At 39.9% G+C, this 19,819-nt stretch overlaps 1 protein-coding gene across 1 annotated transcript in view; it reads right to left on the bottom strand.

Annotated features, from left to right (window-relative positions):
* Positions 1-5,674: 5,674 nt before the first annotated feature.
* PKP2 (plakophilin 2) overlaps positions 5,675-19,819 on the bottom strand; it is a 42,098-nt gene continuing 27,953 nt past the window's right edge. The window contains exons 7-13 of the mRNA XM_031589816.2: positions 16,390-16,507; positions 14,654-14,815; positions 12,948-13,121; positions 12,205-12,358; positions 9,835-10,024; positions 8,805-8,892; positions 5,675-6,354 (exon numbers count right to left, since the gene is read on the bottom strand). Of these exons, the coding sequence (XP_031445676.2) occupies positions 6,286-6,354; positions 8,805-8,892; positions 9,835-10,024; positions 12,205-12,358; positions 12,948-13,121; positions 14,654-14,815; positions 16,390-16,507 (955 nt within the window). The 3' untranslated portion in view covers positions 5,675-6,285. The remainder of the gene's footprint in view (positions 6,355-8,804; positions 8,893-9,834; positions 10,025-12,204; positions 12,359-12,947; positions 13,122-14,653; positions 14,816-16,389; positions 16,508-19,819) is intronic.

The following is a 19,819-nucleotide window of genomic DNA, read 5'->3' as shown; positions in this document are numbered from 1 at the left end:
TTACTATCCACAATTACCTCCACAAAACCCATAAGCTCAGGTGATGGTGAATGTGCCTGTGTTCTTCCTCAAAGCAGTAAATGCCTGATCTAATGAGAGAAAACCTCAGTGGAGGGACAGCACCTTTTGGTTACTCAGTAGACCCTGACAACTGGTCAGGTGCTGGCCTGTGGGCCTGGCTGCATCCAGCAGGTTGGAAATTAGGAAAAATTTATTCTCAGAAAGAGTGGTGATGCACTGGCACAGGCTGCCCAGGCAGGTGGTGGAGTCACTCCAACAGGTCCACATCTCTCCTTACTGAGGTCTCCACATCTGGATGCAGTACTCCAGTGAGGTCTCACCACTGGTAGAGGGGCAGGGTGACCTCCCTCACCTGATGGCCATGTTTCTTTTGATGCAGACCAGGATATGGTTGGCTTTCTGGGCACATTGCTGGCTCATGCCCCGTTTGCTATCCACAATATCCCCAAATCTTTTTCAGCGGGATTGTGCTTCATCCTTACATCCCCCAGCCTGTACTGATATTGGGGGTTGCCACAACCCAGGTGCAGACCTTGGTTGATTTTGTGGAAGCTCATGACGTTCTCCTGGGCCTGCTGCTCAAGCCTATCTTGGTCTCTCTGGATGGCATCCCACACCACACAGCTTGGTTATTTCAAGGCTGTAAGAGTCATAGGTTTCGAGCAGATTTTTTCCTAACACTCTGAAAGGAGAACCATCTTCAGGATCCTGGTTTTATTTTCCAATAAGACAGACTAAAATTCCTAATATCCCAGCTTACATTTTAGGCTGGGGGCAGGACCCAGATAACACACCTGGTGTTATATTCTAGCGCAGAGTAAGCTGACAGCTCACATGGCTGCCCCGTCACTGCCCAAGGGTAAAGGTCATCTCTGAAAGCCTGCATTGTTCTCCTTGCAGCACGCTGTGTGTTCCCTAGTCATAACTGCTACGCAAATACAAAGGTAACCGCAGTACAAATGCATCATAAAACCCCTCCCCTCCCTATGCTGCCAAGCAAAGCTTCTAATGCAAAGGAAAAGTTTTATGATGAAAAAGCGTATTTCCTCTTTATTTCCTTTTTACTGTCGTCAGCTTTTATCTAACAGGATCTGTTTTAATCTCAGCTACAGCTCATTCACCCTACGTACCATACTCAGGATTCTCTAGCCTTCAAAAGCCATATGGAGCTTAAGCTGTTGCTGCATTTTTAATTGGGCCAAGCCTAGTGTCCAGTGTTTTGAGTTAAACTAAAGTCTGCTCACATACATTGAAGCATTCTTCCAGGAAGAGTCCAGTACTTGTTTTACAACCGTACTGACTTATTTTGTTATTACTCCAAGCCAAACACAGATATTTTGCCTGAGGCCATTATATTATGACCTTCATGAGCTTCAGAAAGCTTTTGAACTTTCTGAAAGATATTGCTGTCTTAACCAGCAGCTACGCTTACCCTAAAAAAAGCCCCTCTCATGCTGCTGCTTCTTTTTTTTTTTTTTTTTTTTTTTTTGTGATCAGCCAGGGGCTTGAGCTCTGCTATTTGTATTTGTAGTGAACACGTGGACTGAAGGTACCACCATGGCAGTCTTTTGGTTTCTTCTGTTGATGATTGTGATCTTGTTTCTGAGCAAAGCAAGAGGAGCACCACGTTTTCATTCAAAGCTCTCTCCATTATTTGGAGTATCCATAAATGACCCTTTCACTTGCAGTGTCACATAGGAAATGCTAGTTACAGTTTTAACGTAGAGGTAGCCAGCTCTCAGCTCACTGTAGTGCTGCCACTATCCCTCTCCTCCATCAAGTACTCCAGCTGTTTACTTGTTTGAGGGTTCACCAGCAATTCTAGGACACTCTCCGGCCTTGATTCATGCTTATTGCATGAATACTGCATCAGAATCTTCAGTGTATTGACTCATGCTGGGAACCTGTTCATTGGTCTCACTGGCTGGATCCTGGTCATCTGCATCCCAAAAGGAAGCTGAACCAGATGGCTGTTCAGGGTGTTGCCAGGCTCGCTTTCTTCCACCTCATGCCTCTTGTTGAGGTGATCTTTTCTTTGCAGCACCCTGAAAACCTCTAGGAGTAAAGCACTCCCTTTGGGGCTGCCAGTGGTGGAGTAGGAACTCTTGGTTCCTCCTTTCTGAGCTATGTGCTTCACAGGCAAAACAAACAATAATGGATTTCTGAAGGTCACACATGATGCACTTAAATCTCACGAAAGATGGAGGGAGGCCTGAAATCATATTTAAGTTGCAGACACTCCCAAATGTCTGGCTACATTTAAGGTCATAGTGTTTCCTTCAGAGCCCCAGAAGCAAGGGCAGCCTGGAGACTTCTAAGGACAACACCTTTCAAGGTTTTGTTGTGGGCAGTTCCACCCACAGTCCTACATCTCAGTTTACAGATCAAAAAATAGAGGCGAAAGAGAGAGCCTCATGCAATTTCAGAATTTATGGTCAGCACAACCTAATGAACAGCACTATATTTGCAGCTGGTACTGATGTCCCCATTCCCTTGCACAGTCACAGTGCTGCCTGCCCTGTGAGCAAAAGCACATGCTTGTTTAGAAGGCCTGATACCTTGTGGGGATTTGCAGTATCAGCTGTTTACAACAGATGATAAGGATGTTTAAAGCAAATGCTTGCTTTCTCTTTTTCATGTATGTGGATATTTAAACTGGTCTGGAAGAGAGGGGAATAATTAAAAATAATTGAATGGAGGAATGTGAGTTTAGGGTGAATAGTTATTTTTTTAACAAATGTTAAGTTCCTAAACATGAACTGTTTACAGTTACCAGACACATCACTCAAACATGCAGCTGAAGAAAGGATGTAAGCAAACTCTGACTTCTGATCCTGAGCTGTCGATACCTCTGCTTGTGAATGATAAAATATATTTGGCTCAGAATTTGTGAATTAAGATAAAATGGATTTATTTCCTTATCATAAGAAAAGCTGCTAAAATATCCAAAGTATGATTGCAGAGAATGGCACACCCCTGGTATACATATACTATCTGCTGTAAAACCCCTTTTGTATTTGGTATTTTGGGGCAAATCTCCCTTTTATGTTTTCAGTGGTCAGATGCTGCAGATCATCTAAAACTGTATGCTCAGTGCAGACTCTCATGATTATATATCAATGTCTGATTCTTCAAGTACTTGTCCTTAATGCACTGTGATGCTGAGTACAAACTTGCCTTTTCTCCAGTCTGATTTCTGGCACGACTTCCAGATGTTTTGCTTATAGCAGGCCTTAAGGTTGATATCTTGCCCATGAGCTGCATCTGGTGTTGAGTCAAGAATGACAACAAAGGTCTTAATCAGCAGCACTAACAGTAAAAAAAGAATGGAAGAACAACTGCTGGAGTTGAAATAACTTCCATAGCTTTTGTGTGATTCACATGGTGTCTGCTCATTTACTTATCTCAAGAATCCTTGCAAAGAGAGCTACAGAGTGATAATGTCGGGTGTTTTGGTCCTGAATACTAAAGACAGGAAAATTTAAGGCCAGCTGAAGCCCAAACAAGCAAACTGGAAACCTGAGTTACAATTCCTCAGCTTTAATAAAAGCCTGGGATTCTTTTATCATGGCTCATAATGGTGCTAGTTCATCTCATCTGCATGGGCCCAGAAGGGAGAGAGCTTTCCTAATATGTGGCATGCTCCTGCACAAAAGAAAAAACTCACAAAAACCAGCAAGTAACATAATGCTATGTTCATGCACAGTGTACTACAGTATTTTACATAGACCAGTTCTGTTTGGCAAGTGAGGGGGAAGGCACTAATATTTAGGAACTATGACATCAGAAAAAAGGTAAGAGGATGCTGCATGCCAGCAATTTGTTTCACTAGTAACAATGAAGACCAATGACAGATATTTTTGTTAGAGTACATTTTATTATTTCTCTAACATTCATTGCCTTCTCTGGCATCCTGCTGAGATGTTTTTGATTGTCTACAAGCAGGAGATCAGTTGCCATAAGGCGTGTCATTGTTCCTCATCCCTGTTTACAGCTTTCAGCTGCTGCCAGGCCTGACATTCCTCTTTGTGACTTCTGAATGCCGCTGTGATTTTAAAGAAACACTATCAACAGAAACAGCCCCGGAAGTTTGTCATTACCCTCGTTCTTAATTACCTCACACTGAAAGTCTAAACAGAACTTCTACAATTGCACAGCATTGGTGTTTTATTATTAAAAGTGTGTGACTTTCACAGAACAAAACCAGTTCTTGATTATTTCTAAAAGTCTCCTCCCTGATTTTTAGACTGCAGTTCTTCATTCCAGTGCCACTCTGTCTTCATGTTTGCTCTCTGTGTATCAGTTTTCACTACCACTACTTTTGGGGCAGTGAAAGTAGACTTGTCCAGTCTTCAAGGTATTTATTCATTCACGGTACATGCAGCATTACTTGGGTTAACAAGTTGGACGAAAAAGTTAGACTTTAATTGCCCATTTTCTGTCATATTTAAAAAACTTATAAAAACATCGTCCCCAACACGAGGTGCTGTAAGTTCCCTTCCCCTGTGTTGTTTTTGGACTTTTGGAGTATTTTGGAAATGATCTCTTAAAAGATAATAGTATTTTTAAAACCTCCTACAGGGACACATTTGATTTGAGTTATTCAAAGCAAATGTGAAGGACCAACAGACCTGTGAAAATGACCTCTGCTGGAAAAACAGGGTTGGTTGTTTAACTTCCAGGCTGTTTTGTTCTGAATACATGCGTGTGACTTCCTGGCAACTCTGCAAGAACTGTGTGCATCTCCAAGCATAATTTAGCTCCAATATCCAGAAATACATTTGGACACAATGCAATGTCACAGTCTGCTAGTTCTAAGTTTCTGGTAGGGGTTAAACCTTTGAGCAGAAGTGTTGAAATGAGTGGACCTCTCCTCTGTGAAGTCCTAAAGGACTGCACATCCCCTTCTGGGTTGGAACAGCTGCAAAAGTTCCTGTGCCAGCAGTTCATGATGGGGGGCACAGCACAGGTTCCATTCTTGTAGGAGGGCTTCCGAATGCGTATGCCAGTTGTGGGTGCTATCAACATAGCTTAGCTCCTCTGGTTTGTAGAGTAATGGCAGATCATGTCAACTCGGAATCCAAACCACAGAGCTTTATGTATTTATGTATTTATTTCCAATTAGTTTAGTGGACAATCCAACTGCTGGTTTGTTGAGATGACTATTGTATAGAAAAGGCCTCCCACCTGACATGGGAAGTTTTAATGCTTCTTTTTCCTCTCCTAGGATCATATCATAGAAACAGTCTTCATGTGCTTAGGAATTTATTTCCTGTTACCTATTCCCACATGTGCAGACATAATCCTTCTGTTATCACGCTGCAGGTATTTGCTGTAGGGAGGATGATGATTTCAACTAGGAGAATATGAAGCAGGATCAGATGCATTCCTTAAGCAGCAGTGTTCCTAATCTCATGTATCTTTCTCTTCAAAAATAAAGACAAGACTCCACTCCTTTTACAATATTTAATCAACAGAACTGTTTTGAAAATGTGATTTTCTTGAAATAATCACTGAATCACCAGTAATTAGCAAAGAATGATGGATCAGCTGAGTGTCTGACATATTGTATTTAGATAAAACCCTTTCTGGACACAGTTATCAATTCCAACAGCCACGTGAAGGATCATGATGAGAGCCAGGCGTAACCAGATCTATGCAAAATCAACTTTATTGCTGTTGCTAATGAAATCTCGAAAGAAAGAGGCTTAAGAACCAGTGAGCACATGAATACAAGTGATATAAAAATACTCATTTTAACTTCCTTAGTGCTTTTAGAATGCAGGTAGTGAAACAGCTTCTTGTGCATACTCACAGAGTCTGGAGGTTCTTGTTTAGCATACGTGAAGAGACAAAAGGGTGAAAAATTACTATGTCCTGAGCAGTGCAATTGATGCTTACCCTCTGTAGAAAACGATCTGTATAAAACATTCTGAAAAGTATTTGCTGCCAATCAGCATTTTAAACCTCTGTGTATAAATGTCTGCTAGACTAAAGGCAGTCATCTGAAACTCCAAGCAGTGGTAAACTTAGATGAAACGTCACCTCAAATGTCCTGAAGAATCCATTTCTGGTTATTTGTATACTGATCTATGGTGACAACAACGTGGTGAAAATTAAAAACACAGGACAGCTATCACTGGTCATTCCAGTCTATAAATCAGCCTCTTTTTTTCCGAGATACTTCCCGATTCACAGGAATACCAGCCACGTGAAGACAGTTACACTAATCAATATACGTCTTCTGTCATGTTATGATCTGATTCAATCTCTTAGTGAGTTATAGGCTTTTGTGGTCCGGGTATTGACAAAATCTGTCTTCTTAAAATCAGCCTTTGGAATAAAAGAAAGAATAATTCATTATCTTCGGTGTCGACACTGTAAGGGTTCACCTGCCTAAAAGATAGGTATTGAGCCATAGCAAGGGTCTAGGTAGAGCTCTCTGCAGTCAACAGAGACTGAAGAGATATCTCCCAAGAGTAACTCAATTCAGTCTAAGATGAGCAAGGGGGTATTCCACAGATTCCTTGTGAGAGGAGTGGAGGGGCACACACTGATCTCTTCTTTCTGGTGAAAGTGGCAGGAGCCAAGGGAATGGCATGGAGCTGTGTCAGGGGAGGGTCAGGTTGGGGATTAGGAACAGGTTCTGCACCAGAGGTCAGTGGGCATGGAATAGGCTGCCCAGGGCAGTGATCAGGCCTCAAGCTGCCAGCGTTCAGGAGGCATTTAGACAACACTGTCAGACATCATAGGGTTTGGATTTTGAGTGGTTCTCTGTGGAGGCAGGAGTTGGACTCAGTGACCTTTTCAAGTCTCCTCCAATCTGGAATAGCCCTATGATACTATGAATCACTGCCGGGTGTTTCTTAACTTTTTCTGAATGTATGGTGAGCCTATTCCTCTAGCTCCAGCTCTACAGACTCATAACTCTTAGATGACTAATGTCAGTTGAGATTAACCCTATACAAATGAGGAGTATAGGACAATGCCATAATGCCTCATAATTGTATCAATCTCATTTGGTCAAGTAATTTCTGTTGCTTATTAGATTGACTTTTCAAAAATGTCTAGACATTAGGTGGCTTGCAGCTTTCAGTGCTATACTTGGTATCTCCTTGGGACCTGATTTACAGGGAAACAGCAAGTAATCAGCATTTTTTAAAAATGAAGTTGGATAAACATGTCTTTTATCTACATCCAGAATAACAAAGGCTTCAGAAAATTCCTGCCATCACAAATTACTGCATGGTTCAAGCACCCTTGTTCTTGAATACAGATTTCTTGTTTTAAGGCAACATACTGCTGAGTATGATGAAAGACTGTAAAGAGATAATAAGCTAAGTAAATTTCTTAAGCAAATTTCAAACAAAAAATCTACAATTCTTACTGTTGTGTTTTTTGTTTTTGTTTTTGTTTTGTTTTTTAAATCTAGAAGACTTCAGTTTCATTGTTCCTCTGTTAAGAAGCAAACTGGCTAACATACACATGCTAAAACCAAGAGCTTGAAAATAGCATAGTTTTAGGTTACTGGGAATTCTAGGTGACAGATATCCTGTGCTGCATGTAAATAAGGAATGAAAACAGTTTGAAATGCAGGCTGGAGACAAGCTGAAGTCAACCCAGTTGTGCTTGGTAAAAGGAGGTACAGAGCCTCAAAAGGAAAGAAACAAGCTGTTTTGTTGGTTGGCTTACTCACGCTGGTCATTTTTTGTTTGATTTTGACTATTACAGTATATGTTTGCCAAACCTTTCCCTGGCTGTACCTTTTTGTTTGAATGTAACTGACATGTGGGCTTACAGACGGCAGAGAAAACAAGGAGAATAAAACTGTGGGTTTAAAATAAGAAGTTGTTTTGCCCTTCCTTTGATTTTTCTGGCAACTTATGCCCTCTGTGTCAGACTGGTTTGGTCAGTGGTGGGTGGCTATCTACTGAGTATCACTTCTCACTATCTGACTGCTCTAGCAGGAAGCAGCACTATTCTTCATAAAGTTTGCTAGTGCGTACAAAACCAGAAAGGGAGAGAATACAAACACTGGTAAGCAAATTGAAGAGCATTCATTGCTTGTGCAGCATTATCACAGAATCATAGAATGGTTTGGGTTGGAAGAGATCTTTAAGATCATCCAACACCCAACCCCTGCCATAGACAAGGGATACCTACCGTTAGATTAGGTTGCCCACGGCCCCATCCAACCTGGTCTTGAACACCTCCAGAGATGGGCGTGTTCTCTGGCAACACACTCTGGTGCCTCACCACCCTCTGAGTGAAGAACTTTTCCCTAATAGCTAATCTAAATATATGCTCTTTTAATTAAAACTGTTGTCCCTTGTACCGTCACTACTCTTCCCAACGGCGTCTCTTCCAGATTCCCTGTAGGACTCTTTCAGGTACTGGAAGGCTGCAATGTGATCTCTTCTCAAGCTGAACAACCCCAACTCTCTCAGCATATATTCATAGGAGATGTGCTCCAGGCCTCTCATCGTCCTTGTGGCTCATCTTTGGGTCTGATTCAATGGGTCCAGGTCCTTTGTATGCTGAGGGCCCCAGAACTGAATGCAGTATTGCAGGTGGGGTCCCTTCAAAGCAGAGCAGAAAGGGAGAATCATCTCCCTTGACCTGCTGGCCCTGCTACACACAAGTAAGAGAAGTGCCAAATTCAGTAACCCCCTGAAATCCTACCAAGAAACACTGCAGAGGTGCTAAGGGCCCCAGGGAACAAATGAAAGGGATCTACAACTGAAATGACAAATTAAATGTCTTTGCTATAAGACGAGTCTTACCTTTTTGTAAGCATTGTGGAGATCAGTATGTGCCCACAAGAAGTAGAGGAGGACTGAAGCAGCCTTACTAGCTTTGCTGAACATGTTACTGAAATTTTGTAAAAAGAATGATAAAATATATTTAAATTCCCACTTCTTAAACACAGTGTATGTAGAGACTTAAGATATTATAACCTCATATATTTTTCTTTCTCTGTCCTTCCAAATGATTCTTTCTTGCTCTTTAGGTATTCTAACAATCTCATGCTGTCCTGACTACTAAAGAAAATGAAACATACATCTCCACTTCATTTATTCATCAAAATTAGAGAGAAATTAAGTACACTATAGACTTAATCTTGCAGCACATGTCATAGTATTAAAATTCAGTTGAGAAGTTGCACCTCAGAATAATTCTGAATGATCTTCCCAAGCAGTTAAAATGTCTCATTATTTAGCCAAAATTAGTCCTCCTTTACTGAGATGAATTTCTTCAGAAAGAAGGCAAACAGAATAATTACTCCTATTCATAAATCAGTATTCTATTTTGATTAAATGTTGGTTACATGTGATTAAATATTAAAGAATTATTAAAGAAAATTCAGGACTTATACCTATAATGAAACTCTATACATAATTTTTACGTACAGCTCTATCTTTTCTATCAAATGTACTCCCATGCTAATGTTTAAAGGTTATCAGAGCTGTGTTACAAAGGACAGGAAATAAACTGTTTTGGGGACAGATAAAATCTGATAGCCTGCCACTATGTATATTAGAATATAGATAATGTGCCTTCATCTTTGCAGGTAATATTTAAAGAACTGGAACACAGCACATTCCTTTGTGGATGGAAGAGATGTTACAAGAGATTTTTCTTTGTTTTCTAATATATGTAATTCTGTTCAGATTGCCATCCCTTTCAATCTATCCTGTACCTTAAGATGCAGTATTTTCCTCTCAAGTGGAAAAGGTTGCATTTTCTTTTTCTTTTTTTTTTTTTCCTGAAGGAAAGGAGGGAGGAGAGGGGAAGGCTTCTCAACCATCTTACCTGTCGTTCATGCTGATGGCAATGATCTTTGGCAGGCCACCAGCATTTAGGAGAAGCCGTGCATTGTGAGAACTGCTCTGTGTCAAATTGTATAAAGTGTAGCAGACAGAAGCTGTGGTTTCACAAGCAATATCAGACCCTGGGACGTAGTCAGGAAGTATCGAGACCAAATCTGGCAAAACTTCTCTAGCTAGAAGTTGGAAGACAGAAAACTCCGTTACTAACTGGTTACATTTACTACTTACTACTACATTAATACTTACCTAGGATTCCTATGAGACACTAGTCCTCCCATTACTGTCTATCACAGTGCTGTGTGCTCTCCGAAAAGAGTAATGATTTCATAGCTGCTTTATATCCCCACAGTTAGGTAGTTGCATCCACATGAAATTGTACAGTGCATATTTTGCTTCTTATGCACAATACATTAATACTTAGTGTACTGCAATGAAGTCCTTAGCTGTGTGAAAGCAAGAGGCTACTACTTCCTGAGGAAATGTGTGTCTATAGGTAAACATGGATTTAGTAGTACACCACAAACTGAGATTTTAATGTTGCATTTGACAATTGTAGGCTATAGGGGGATGCACACATTGAACCTAAGTTACTTATATTTAAGAAGAATGTCATTCTTGGAAGTCTTCTTCTACTCAAAGAACACTTCATTATTTTGACCACGTTGTATATGATTCTACCAGCCATATGTATTGTGTATGTTGTATGTATATTATGAGGACTGGGACAATGTGGAGGACTATGCCACATGGACTGGTCCATGTTCAGAGTTGATGGAAAAGACTACAGCAGTCAGCAACAGGCTGCAGCCAGCTGCTCCTGATGTAAGAAGCAGCACTGGGAAGTAGCTGCAAGCATGTGAGGAAGGAATTATCCAGTGTGAGGCCATATTGCCCCTCTACACTCAGCATACCTCTTGTACTGAGAATGTCTTGCTCACTCTTCTGTTCTTTACTCTAGGTTGTGACAAAGTTTGTTTACAGTGAGATTAAATTATATACAGTTCAGATAAGGACTTCTTTAAAACTGAATAAGCCACCTGCTATGATAAATATCAGACAAAGCAATTATGTCCATTTTTTTTCTATTGGTAAATCAAGTAAGAAGGTTTTCAGGAAGCCTGAAAATCATTTTATTTCCAGATATGTTTTATATGAAACTTATCTCAATTTGAAATCAAACATTAATTTCACTTGCTGAATAGAATCACTTTTATCTAGGAAAATTATGTCCTTCCTTTCCTTTGGCCAAAATGGTAGGAGAGTTTGACTTGAATCCACATGCCAGTCAAAAATAACTCTTTTTCACTGAGGAAAGGTTCATCTGAAATTCCCCTCATTTTCATTACTGTGGGTAAAGCAATAAACAACAGTGAAGTTTAAGCACCTTTCTCCAGAGCTTCATGCTATTCTGCCTTTTCTACATTCTTTTATAGATTGTTTTTCCCTAAGAAAAAACCTGACCTCTTCCTCTCAGGCTAATTCCTATGTTTCTGGAGGATCCAACACTTGTAATTTTTAACATCCTATGCATTATCCTCTTGAAAGCAATCTAACAACATATTGTTATATTTTCATTAATAGGGAATGCTCTCTAAGGATTAATCAGTGACCAGAAGACTGTTCTGCAGAATTCTGGGTGCTAATTCATTCCATAAATCAGCTTTATGCCTGTAGTTTCCTCTTTTCCCTTCAGTAGGAATACAGAAAAGGACAATGAATGATGTGAATTCACCTTATCCTATCAGCTGGAAAAATATTCAAATATAAATTAAATAGAAATGAAAATACTTGGAACAGAAATGGCTTCTGATGTGAAAATAATTATAACATTTCATAAATAACACCCTCCAGAAATAACTGGTGGTTTTCTCTGTAGAGAAATCTTCTAACTTCTCAAAAAAGTTATGCAGAGAAACCATGGAAGCAGTGAGCTTGCAAAGTTTTATGTCTACAAGAAGAAAGAAGAATGTCTACAAGAAGATCTTTACTAGAGTAACTAGAGATGTTCTATTACATAGTTGTGGCAGCACAGAACTCTGCATTTTCTTACCTTTACCCTATTTTAAGTGGAAGAAAGCCTTTGTTCAAATCTATGTATATTTTACTACTTTGAATGTAACATCACTGGAAGTATCTAATGAGGAATACACAATGTTGAAAAACTTCGAGGTTAGAGTCCTTCTTAGACAAAACCTTTATTTTCAATCCCATATAAAGAATCAAGCAATCAACCTAAATTACTGTTAAAATTCACATACCAGTTTTTTTGTAAATTTCTTTTTCAAAGAGGGAAAGGTTAAAGTAAGGAAAGACGAGAAAGAAAGCCCAAGAGACAGCATTAGTCTCTGCTCACCTATATCATTTTGCAGAGAGCTGTTGCGAGACAAGTTCCTGAGCAGTGAGACTGCTGTCTTCTTTACTGCTGGGTGGCTTACATGCAGCATAGCTCGAATACTTGGAAGGCCATTTGCCTTCCGAACGACAGTCTGGGCCACTGCAAACGGCATCTGTTATAAAGGCATTTGGCAAGAATGTGTCATTACCATGAATGTATAGCCTCAGAAACAACAGCAGTAGGTTCTCTGTATTTAAGACAGTTTAGATCTGGAGCTAGGTATGAGCTGAAAGAGAAGAGGAAGGTGATAAAAAAGAAGCTTCAAGCCTACTGTTTCCCACATGCTCCTTGGGCAGTTCCTCATCAAAAACATAATATAGGTCATTAATTTCTAAACCATGAAAGGGATGTGTAGTTGTGCCAAAGAATTCCTCTCTCCATGGGACTGATTTTGTTCCACAAATCCACTTTTTTTGACTCTTTTAGCATTGACTTATCCCTCTCTGTGCAACAAATTAGCAAATTCCAGATGTGGACACAAAGTAAAAAGCAGTGATCCTCCTATTTGTCAAGCAGGAAATATCTGCAGTGTTGGTTATGACTTTCTCTTCAAAGTTCTTTGATTTCACTGTGTCTGGAAGCCAGTGATTTGCCTGTAGTTATCTGAGCTCCATGCTGTGAGCATGTTGCAACTGCAGCCCTAAAGTCTATGCATTTACATCAAGAACTAAGTGACAAGAAAAAGAAGAAAGTTGACTTACTGGTCCAGTACCAGCTGTGAGGTTCTGAAGAGCTCCCAGGGATGCTTCCTGTGTATAGTTTCTGGTACTCTTTGCTATCAAGGAGAGATATATTCTAATCAGTGTGGAATGCCAGAGTGATTCCACACCTCTGGGATTGCTCTTTTCCTCAGGTAGTGGGGTGTCCTGCTGCTTCTAAACATGTAAACAGATCAGCTGTTAGAACCAGTAACCTTATATGACATAATGCATCACAATCTAAACAAGCAATTACCTAACTGGTGTCTGCACCATGTTCAGCAATTGTGACCAGATGATTCTGCAGAGCTCACTACAGAGAATTTTCATGAGAATGAAAGCGAACATTATTTTAAGACAGTCATTTATTGTTGTATTATCACTGATATTTTAATAATCAGAGGGCCTAAAAATGAATTAAAAGATGATTCATGTTCTTTTTCTAAGATAAATATTTATTTCCTTGTTTTCATTACCATTTTTGTTAGCTAAATTAGGGACTGCAATTGAAAGTAAAGAATACTTTCATTTTTACTATCATATGTTAGGATATTGGTTAAAAAGTACTCATATAATATCCCAAGATCTATTATCAATCACGAGTTGAAACATGGCAATTGGATAGTCATGATGGAACAAGAATTTTTACCTATCAATCAGCTCATGTGTGAGAACATTTGTTATCTTTGATGATTTCAGGGAATGAACCTGAAGTAATCTGATGTGGAGAAATAGAGATGTATTCTCCAGGAGAGATGATCCTGGTATTTGATAACACGTAGCCAAGAGCACTCACTGCTATAGTCTTCTTGTCATAGGAATATGGATATGTTTGGTGACTGATTAAAGTATGTTTAATTTGCAATAATTACATTTTCCTTAGCATTCATAGTCTAAGAACAGGTCTGACTTTGTTGCATGAATTGAAATTATGCTACTGATGACCAGAAGATCCATGTTCACACTCCTTTAGATTTTAAGCTCCAGCAAGTATCAAGTTGAGAACAGTAATGGCAACATGTAAAATTCCAGTATTTAACTGTACTGACCATTCCATCTGAAAATGGGAGATAGGCGAAGGGGAAGATGCTTTGCATCTCTAGCTATTGACGTTGGGGGATGAGCTGAAGGAGAGAGAGAAATAGTATGCTAAAGCTAGACTCTGGATGGAACAGGAGAAGGAATAGACTCCAGCAAAAATAATGGATGGGGGAGGATCACAAATCGTTTTATTTCCTTTTCCCCCTCCCTGGTACCTGTTTTTCTCTCCAGCAATTCCAGTTACCAGAATATTTGGATCTGTATCACACAGCATCAAAATAAGAAGTCTGAAAGCTAGCAAGCAGAGGAGGCAAATCAATGTGTGCTAATTCCATTTGTGAAACTGCTGCAATAACCAATCATTGGTAGGACACTTGCACAATTGCTGAAAATGGTGCAGACACCAGTTAGGTCCATCAGGTAATGAAGCTGAGAGGCAGTATTTCTCAACCAATGAAACTAAATTGTTTTGTCATTTATTCCATCAGACATCTAATAAGATAATGGATGTTAGAAGGCTATTGATAAATTTACATTTTGAGGATGAGTGTCACATTATCAGATGCATCACCAAAAGAGAAGCAACCTAATTAGATCACAGCCTTATATTCTCCAGAAGTTGCTACAACTGATTAAGAAAATGAGATGTAATAAAACATGCACTTTACCTCTTTCACTTTTCTGCTTCTTGTTCCAAAACAGCCTGGTGTTCTATCATTGGTAGAAATATTTCTTCTTTGTACATAGATGCTCTGGGTGTAGCTTTCAGGAAGTTCTACCTCTAGTTGGTAGGAAAGATTGTGAAGAATGCACACACAGTTTTCTGTGGCCTAAAATAACAAAAGAATAGAAAATTTGGAAGCAACGGCATGTGTTGAAGGGACATGTATAGACAAGGAACTTCATTTTTGGATCTTAAACAATTAACTGCATAGTTTATAATAGTTTAAAGAAGAGCCAGTTTTCATGCCAGTGATCCACAAGACTGCTTTTACTCTGAGAAATTAAACACGTCCTGAGATGTTCCTAAGCAATCAGGCCAACTGGCACACAAGGCTTGCATTCAGAGCATGGTGCATATCTGTTGGAAATGATCCTGGGACATTATAATTCCTGAATGTATCTAGGATTTGTTTGGGCACGTGCTGTTTGGTACAGGCCAAAAGTGTGCCAAGGAATGCACAGAAGCTTAAAAACAGCAATGAACACATATACATCTAGTCAGTGTCAGCTAAAGGAAAGCTTTGTATCTTTCCAAAGGATACAGCACATTTTTTTTTGTGTGCGGTAGAATGCCATTAAAAAAAAAAATAAAATTAGATGTGCCTTTCTGGATGTGGCTTTGGGCAGTCTGGTCTAGCGGTTGGCGACCCTGTGCATGGCTTGGTGGTTGAAACTAGATGATCTTTGAGGTCCTTTTCAACGCAGGCCATTCTATGATTCTATGATTCTAAGCATGACTTAAGGACTTGACGATTTCTGAATGATGAGTTCAGTGGCAAATAGTTTCATTACCAGTTCTTCACTTTTTGAAAGTAAAAAAGGGGATGAGTGGTTTTAGGACAAAATGCAGCAGGGAGCTCTTGACACAAGCGTTACGTGCTGGATTCTCCCTGGAGCTACTGGCTCTGAATGCAAGGAGATGGAGAAGATCAAGTAACTAATCCCAGGAAAGAACTACAAATACACAGTAATTACCACTACACAGCACAAGTTATAGCAAGCACATCAGAAGTGCCTCACAGGCTATGGTTAACCTCGTAAGTGGCTGCTGGTCTTCTCACCTAACTTCACCCACCTAAAAGACAAACATCTAGTCTAAGCAATGTTCAGGGTTCATCTGCAGTCAGCGTTAAGAGGAAGGAGAAAACCTGTCTTTTGGAATTGTCCACATCCTTGCAGTTACTGGCTTAGGTTGAATGCTTACCTTACAAAAAAATGTAGGAAAATGAATTCTATTCTAAATGACATAAACTTCTAATTACTTTGCTACGCAGATTTAGGTTCTGCATTTCTGAAGGGACATATAGCATTTCCTGTTCAGGAAAGTGCTCAGATATTAATTCTTCAAAACTTCTAGCTAGCTAGCTTCCTTAAACAAGCAAAAAAAGTAATATCTGAATCTTTAAAAGTTTCTAGTTCTCTGTGATGATCCTTAAGACTGTTTTCCTAAAGCCAAGGTATGTTATTATGTTAGACAGCAGGATAAAAAACACTTTTAAAAGCTTCTTTTTGAACTTTTTTTTAAAAGCTTCTTTTTGATATTTGGTAGCAGTTCTAAAAGCATTGGAAATAAGTATAAATTTGGCAGCTACATCACAACTCTTTCTGAATATTGGTTTTGAAACAAAAACTTGCTCTCAGTGATTTCCCATAGGAAAAGACCTTCCATCTTGAAGAATACCTTGTCATTAGGCTCGTGGTCTGCAATAGCTCCTTGAATATAATACACAAGAGAATCAATCAGACCGTCACACTCTCTCATCTTTTTCCTTCCTTCTGGGCCAGCAGAGCTCATGTTTCTGTGCAGGAAGAAATACACTGGTAAGAAGAGACTTACTTGAAGATATTTTATTGTGCCTCTCTGACAAACTTTTCCAGATAAACCTTAAAATAGCAAAGTTAAGGATGACTGCTTCTTTTCTGTAGGGCTGTACAATAATATGAGACTCTGTTAAATAAAACTTCAATTTTAGTGCATTCCCAGACAATAATAAATAACAAATTAAAACAAGCTGTTGTGTTTAGATGGATAAGGCATGCCCCGATTCCAGTCTTCATCTCGATGTAATCTTCTCTAAACAAACAAACTGAACTTTTTCTTCCCCCAAATATTCCACTTTAAGCTGTGCTTTTAATATCAGTGACATTGGCTATGTCAAACTACCAGAGGAAAAGTACTTGTGAAAACTTCCTTTCAAAAAAAAGTCTTCTTTTAACATTTACCTAAACAAAGTCATTCTTGATCACCCACCAACAGACATAAGTTCTGAGAGTTTTAGCAGCATCTACACACAAGCTATAAAAGTTCTGGAAAACAGGAAACAGCTGTGTCTTTATTGCCTAAGTTCATTTTTGTGCTTGTAAATGAACCGCAGAGTAAACCCAACTTTCTCAAATTGAAGATGATTGATTTCAGCTATGGGACCAAATTCACCAAACACTCCATGTGCTATTAGAAGGAAGGGAGAGAAAGCCGAGCCTGCAGACTGAGCTCGAGGCGAGCAGACAAGTGATGCATTGCAAGGCGTCCAGTGACTGGAGTCACTGCCAGCTGAGCAGTGTGCAAATCCCAAATCTTCTATTGCCAATGGGGAGCTCACAGAGTCACAGAATGGTTTGGGCTGTAAGGGACCTGAAAGCCCATGCAGCTCCAACCCTCTGCCTGGAGCAGGGCTGCCACCCATCCAGACTGGCCTTGAACACCACCATGGATGGGGCATCTACAATCTGTCTGGGCAGCCTGTGGCAGGGCCTCATCGCCCTCTGAGGAAGGAATTTCTTCCTAATATCTAAATTTCACCTCTTTTAGTTTAAAACCATTCCCCCTTGTCCTATCACTGTCAGTCCACATATAAAGTCATTCTCCCATCTTGTTTACAAGCTCCCTTTAAGGTACTGGAAGATCGCACTGAGGTTCCCCAGGCTGAACGAATTCCTCTCTTCACAGGAAAGGCGCTTCTCTTTTCTGCTTTCCTTCATTTCTCTGAGGGTTCACATAGCAGCTGAGCACCTTTCCTCAGTTTGCTCTTTTGCCATTCTGTCTCACATTCTCATGAGGACAGTAGACCCATTACTACTGATATTTGTTTTCCCTTACCTGCAGAAAAAAACATGTAGAAAGGATGGAAAAGAGCATGTCTTCTGAAGAGTTCTATGAAATCTTTCTAATTCTCCATCAAATGTTTTCTCATACACCTCTGTAGAGATACTTGGGTTGTCCTAGCAGTAAATAGTATCCCCACCCAGCTAAAAACAGTCTCAGTGCAGTGCTTCTGCTACCCATGTGCCTCCCGTTGCTCCTGCAGTGTTCAGCAGAGGAGATGTGAAGGGACAAAGAAGAGTTAGAAACACACTGGATTCTGCTGCTTCCGAGAGCATTCTTCTGGCTCCTGGCACCTAGGTAGACAAAGCTGAAGCCACTAGAAACTGCTCAGTCCAAGCGAGGGAAATGCCAGATGCTCTCTGCTGATGCCTTCTGCTATTCTACAACAGTGGCTCAGGGACTGCTGCACATGCTGTCTGCCTCCTCCAGACTCAAAAGAAGACACTATATGTTCTACTTTCTGCTCACATTTCTGTGCTTTGTGGTAACCTGAGTGCAACTTGAAAATGAATTATGAAAGCCATTTAAAAACCCTTGAAAAGCTAAGGACATGCTTCCTGCTTGAAGTCTGGCTCAAAATAAGCTACTGATTATCAGGGAAGTAACAACACTTCATTTTGAGGTATAATTATTTTTACAACTGAATGGCCTCTGAATTATGGAATGCTGGAGTTATAAATCTCGACCTCATTATTCTGGCCTCCTGCTGCTCCATTGGCCAAAAGGCTGAATACAATATCACATTCCTGCTTTGTCTGAAATAACATTAAATCCAGCTCAGTGTTAGTATCTATCACAAAGAGGGTCATGTTCTTTAAATAATTTCAGGGAGTTTACTTTACCCTCTTATTTACCCTCTGGAAAACACAACAGTTTAAAATGTTATTAATGACAGAGCCAGAAAGGCACAGCTTTAAACTTTCCCGTGGCTTATGATAATAAAATACACGTGATATTTTCTACATACTGCCAATGCAGTTTTATCCCCTCCTCCTGGGAAGCACATATTTAGTTTAAATATTAATGCACTGTAATTACAGCTTTAGGTCATACTGTTAGTAAGGTTCCTATTTATGAGTTCATTCATGTTCTTGTGGAATTATATATCACAGAATTAATATTCAGATTCCTCAATATGGCAACACTTTGGAATTCAATTTTACCTTAGTAAGTCACATTTGAGTCATGTTGTCCTTTCAACAGTTTATGGCTATGCTGACAGACGTGTACATGCTAACAGCTCTTCTAGTGCATAGCACAAATAGTTTCTGAGGTGCACAAACTAAAAATACCATTAAAAGATAAGTGTGGAATTTCCCCCACTGAAGACCTTAGGCTGATAGGGCAGTTCATCTTGTCACAGCACAAAAATCACTGAACTTTAGACAACTATCATCATTCTGAATGGTTGTGCAAGGAAAAACCATCACTTATACTTGCCATCCAGCATGACTATGGAGTGGCAAACAGCTTCATAGCACAGGAAGCAGAGAAGAACATGAAGCTGAGGCACTGCCATGTTCTGCAAAGGAAATGAATCACTGAACTACTTTCCTTGAGTTGCTGGCACTCAACTTTTTATCCAGACAGAAATACCACTGTGTGTGTCTGCGTACATATATGGCTGTGCTGTGCTCCACTTCCCTCTCTCTCCTTATTACCACAGCGTGGACTGGGAAGAGCTCCTACTCTCCAGATTGTCCAATTACAGTTGGAACCACTTTGAATGGGGTCAGATTTGATTTTCAGGATTGGGTAGCATCATATAGGAGTAAATTCATATTAAAAAAGAATATCATTTTGAAACAATGGCAACATTTTTCTTAGAAAACTTCAAAATTGACTTCATCTTGCCTTCCCAAGACTTGAGGCTCCTGACAAATGTAGCACTTCCCTCTGAGCTCAGGAGTTTAACTCTCTTGCTGTGGAGCTCCTGGAGGCCTTGAAATATCCATCACTTGAGCAAATGGGCAATTGTCATTCTGACCTGGCTCAGAACTGCAGCTCC

The sequence above is a fragment of the Phasianus colchicus genome, chromosome 1, assembly GCF_987193195.1.
Source record: "Phasianus colchicus chromosome 1, bPhaCol1.hap1.1, whole genome shotgun sequence".
NCBI lineage: Eukaryota > Metazoa > Chordata > Aves > Galliformes > Phasianidae > Phasianus > Phasianus colchicus.
The sequence above is the reverse complement of the archived record's forward strand: the minus strand, read 5'-3'. Positions and strand labels throughout refer to the sequence as shown.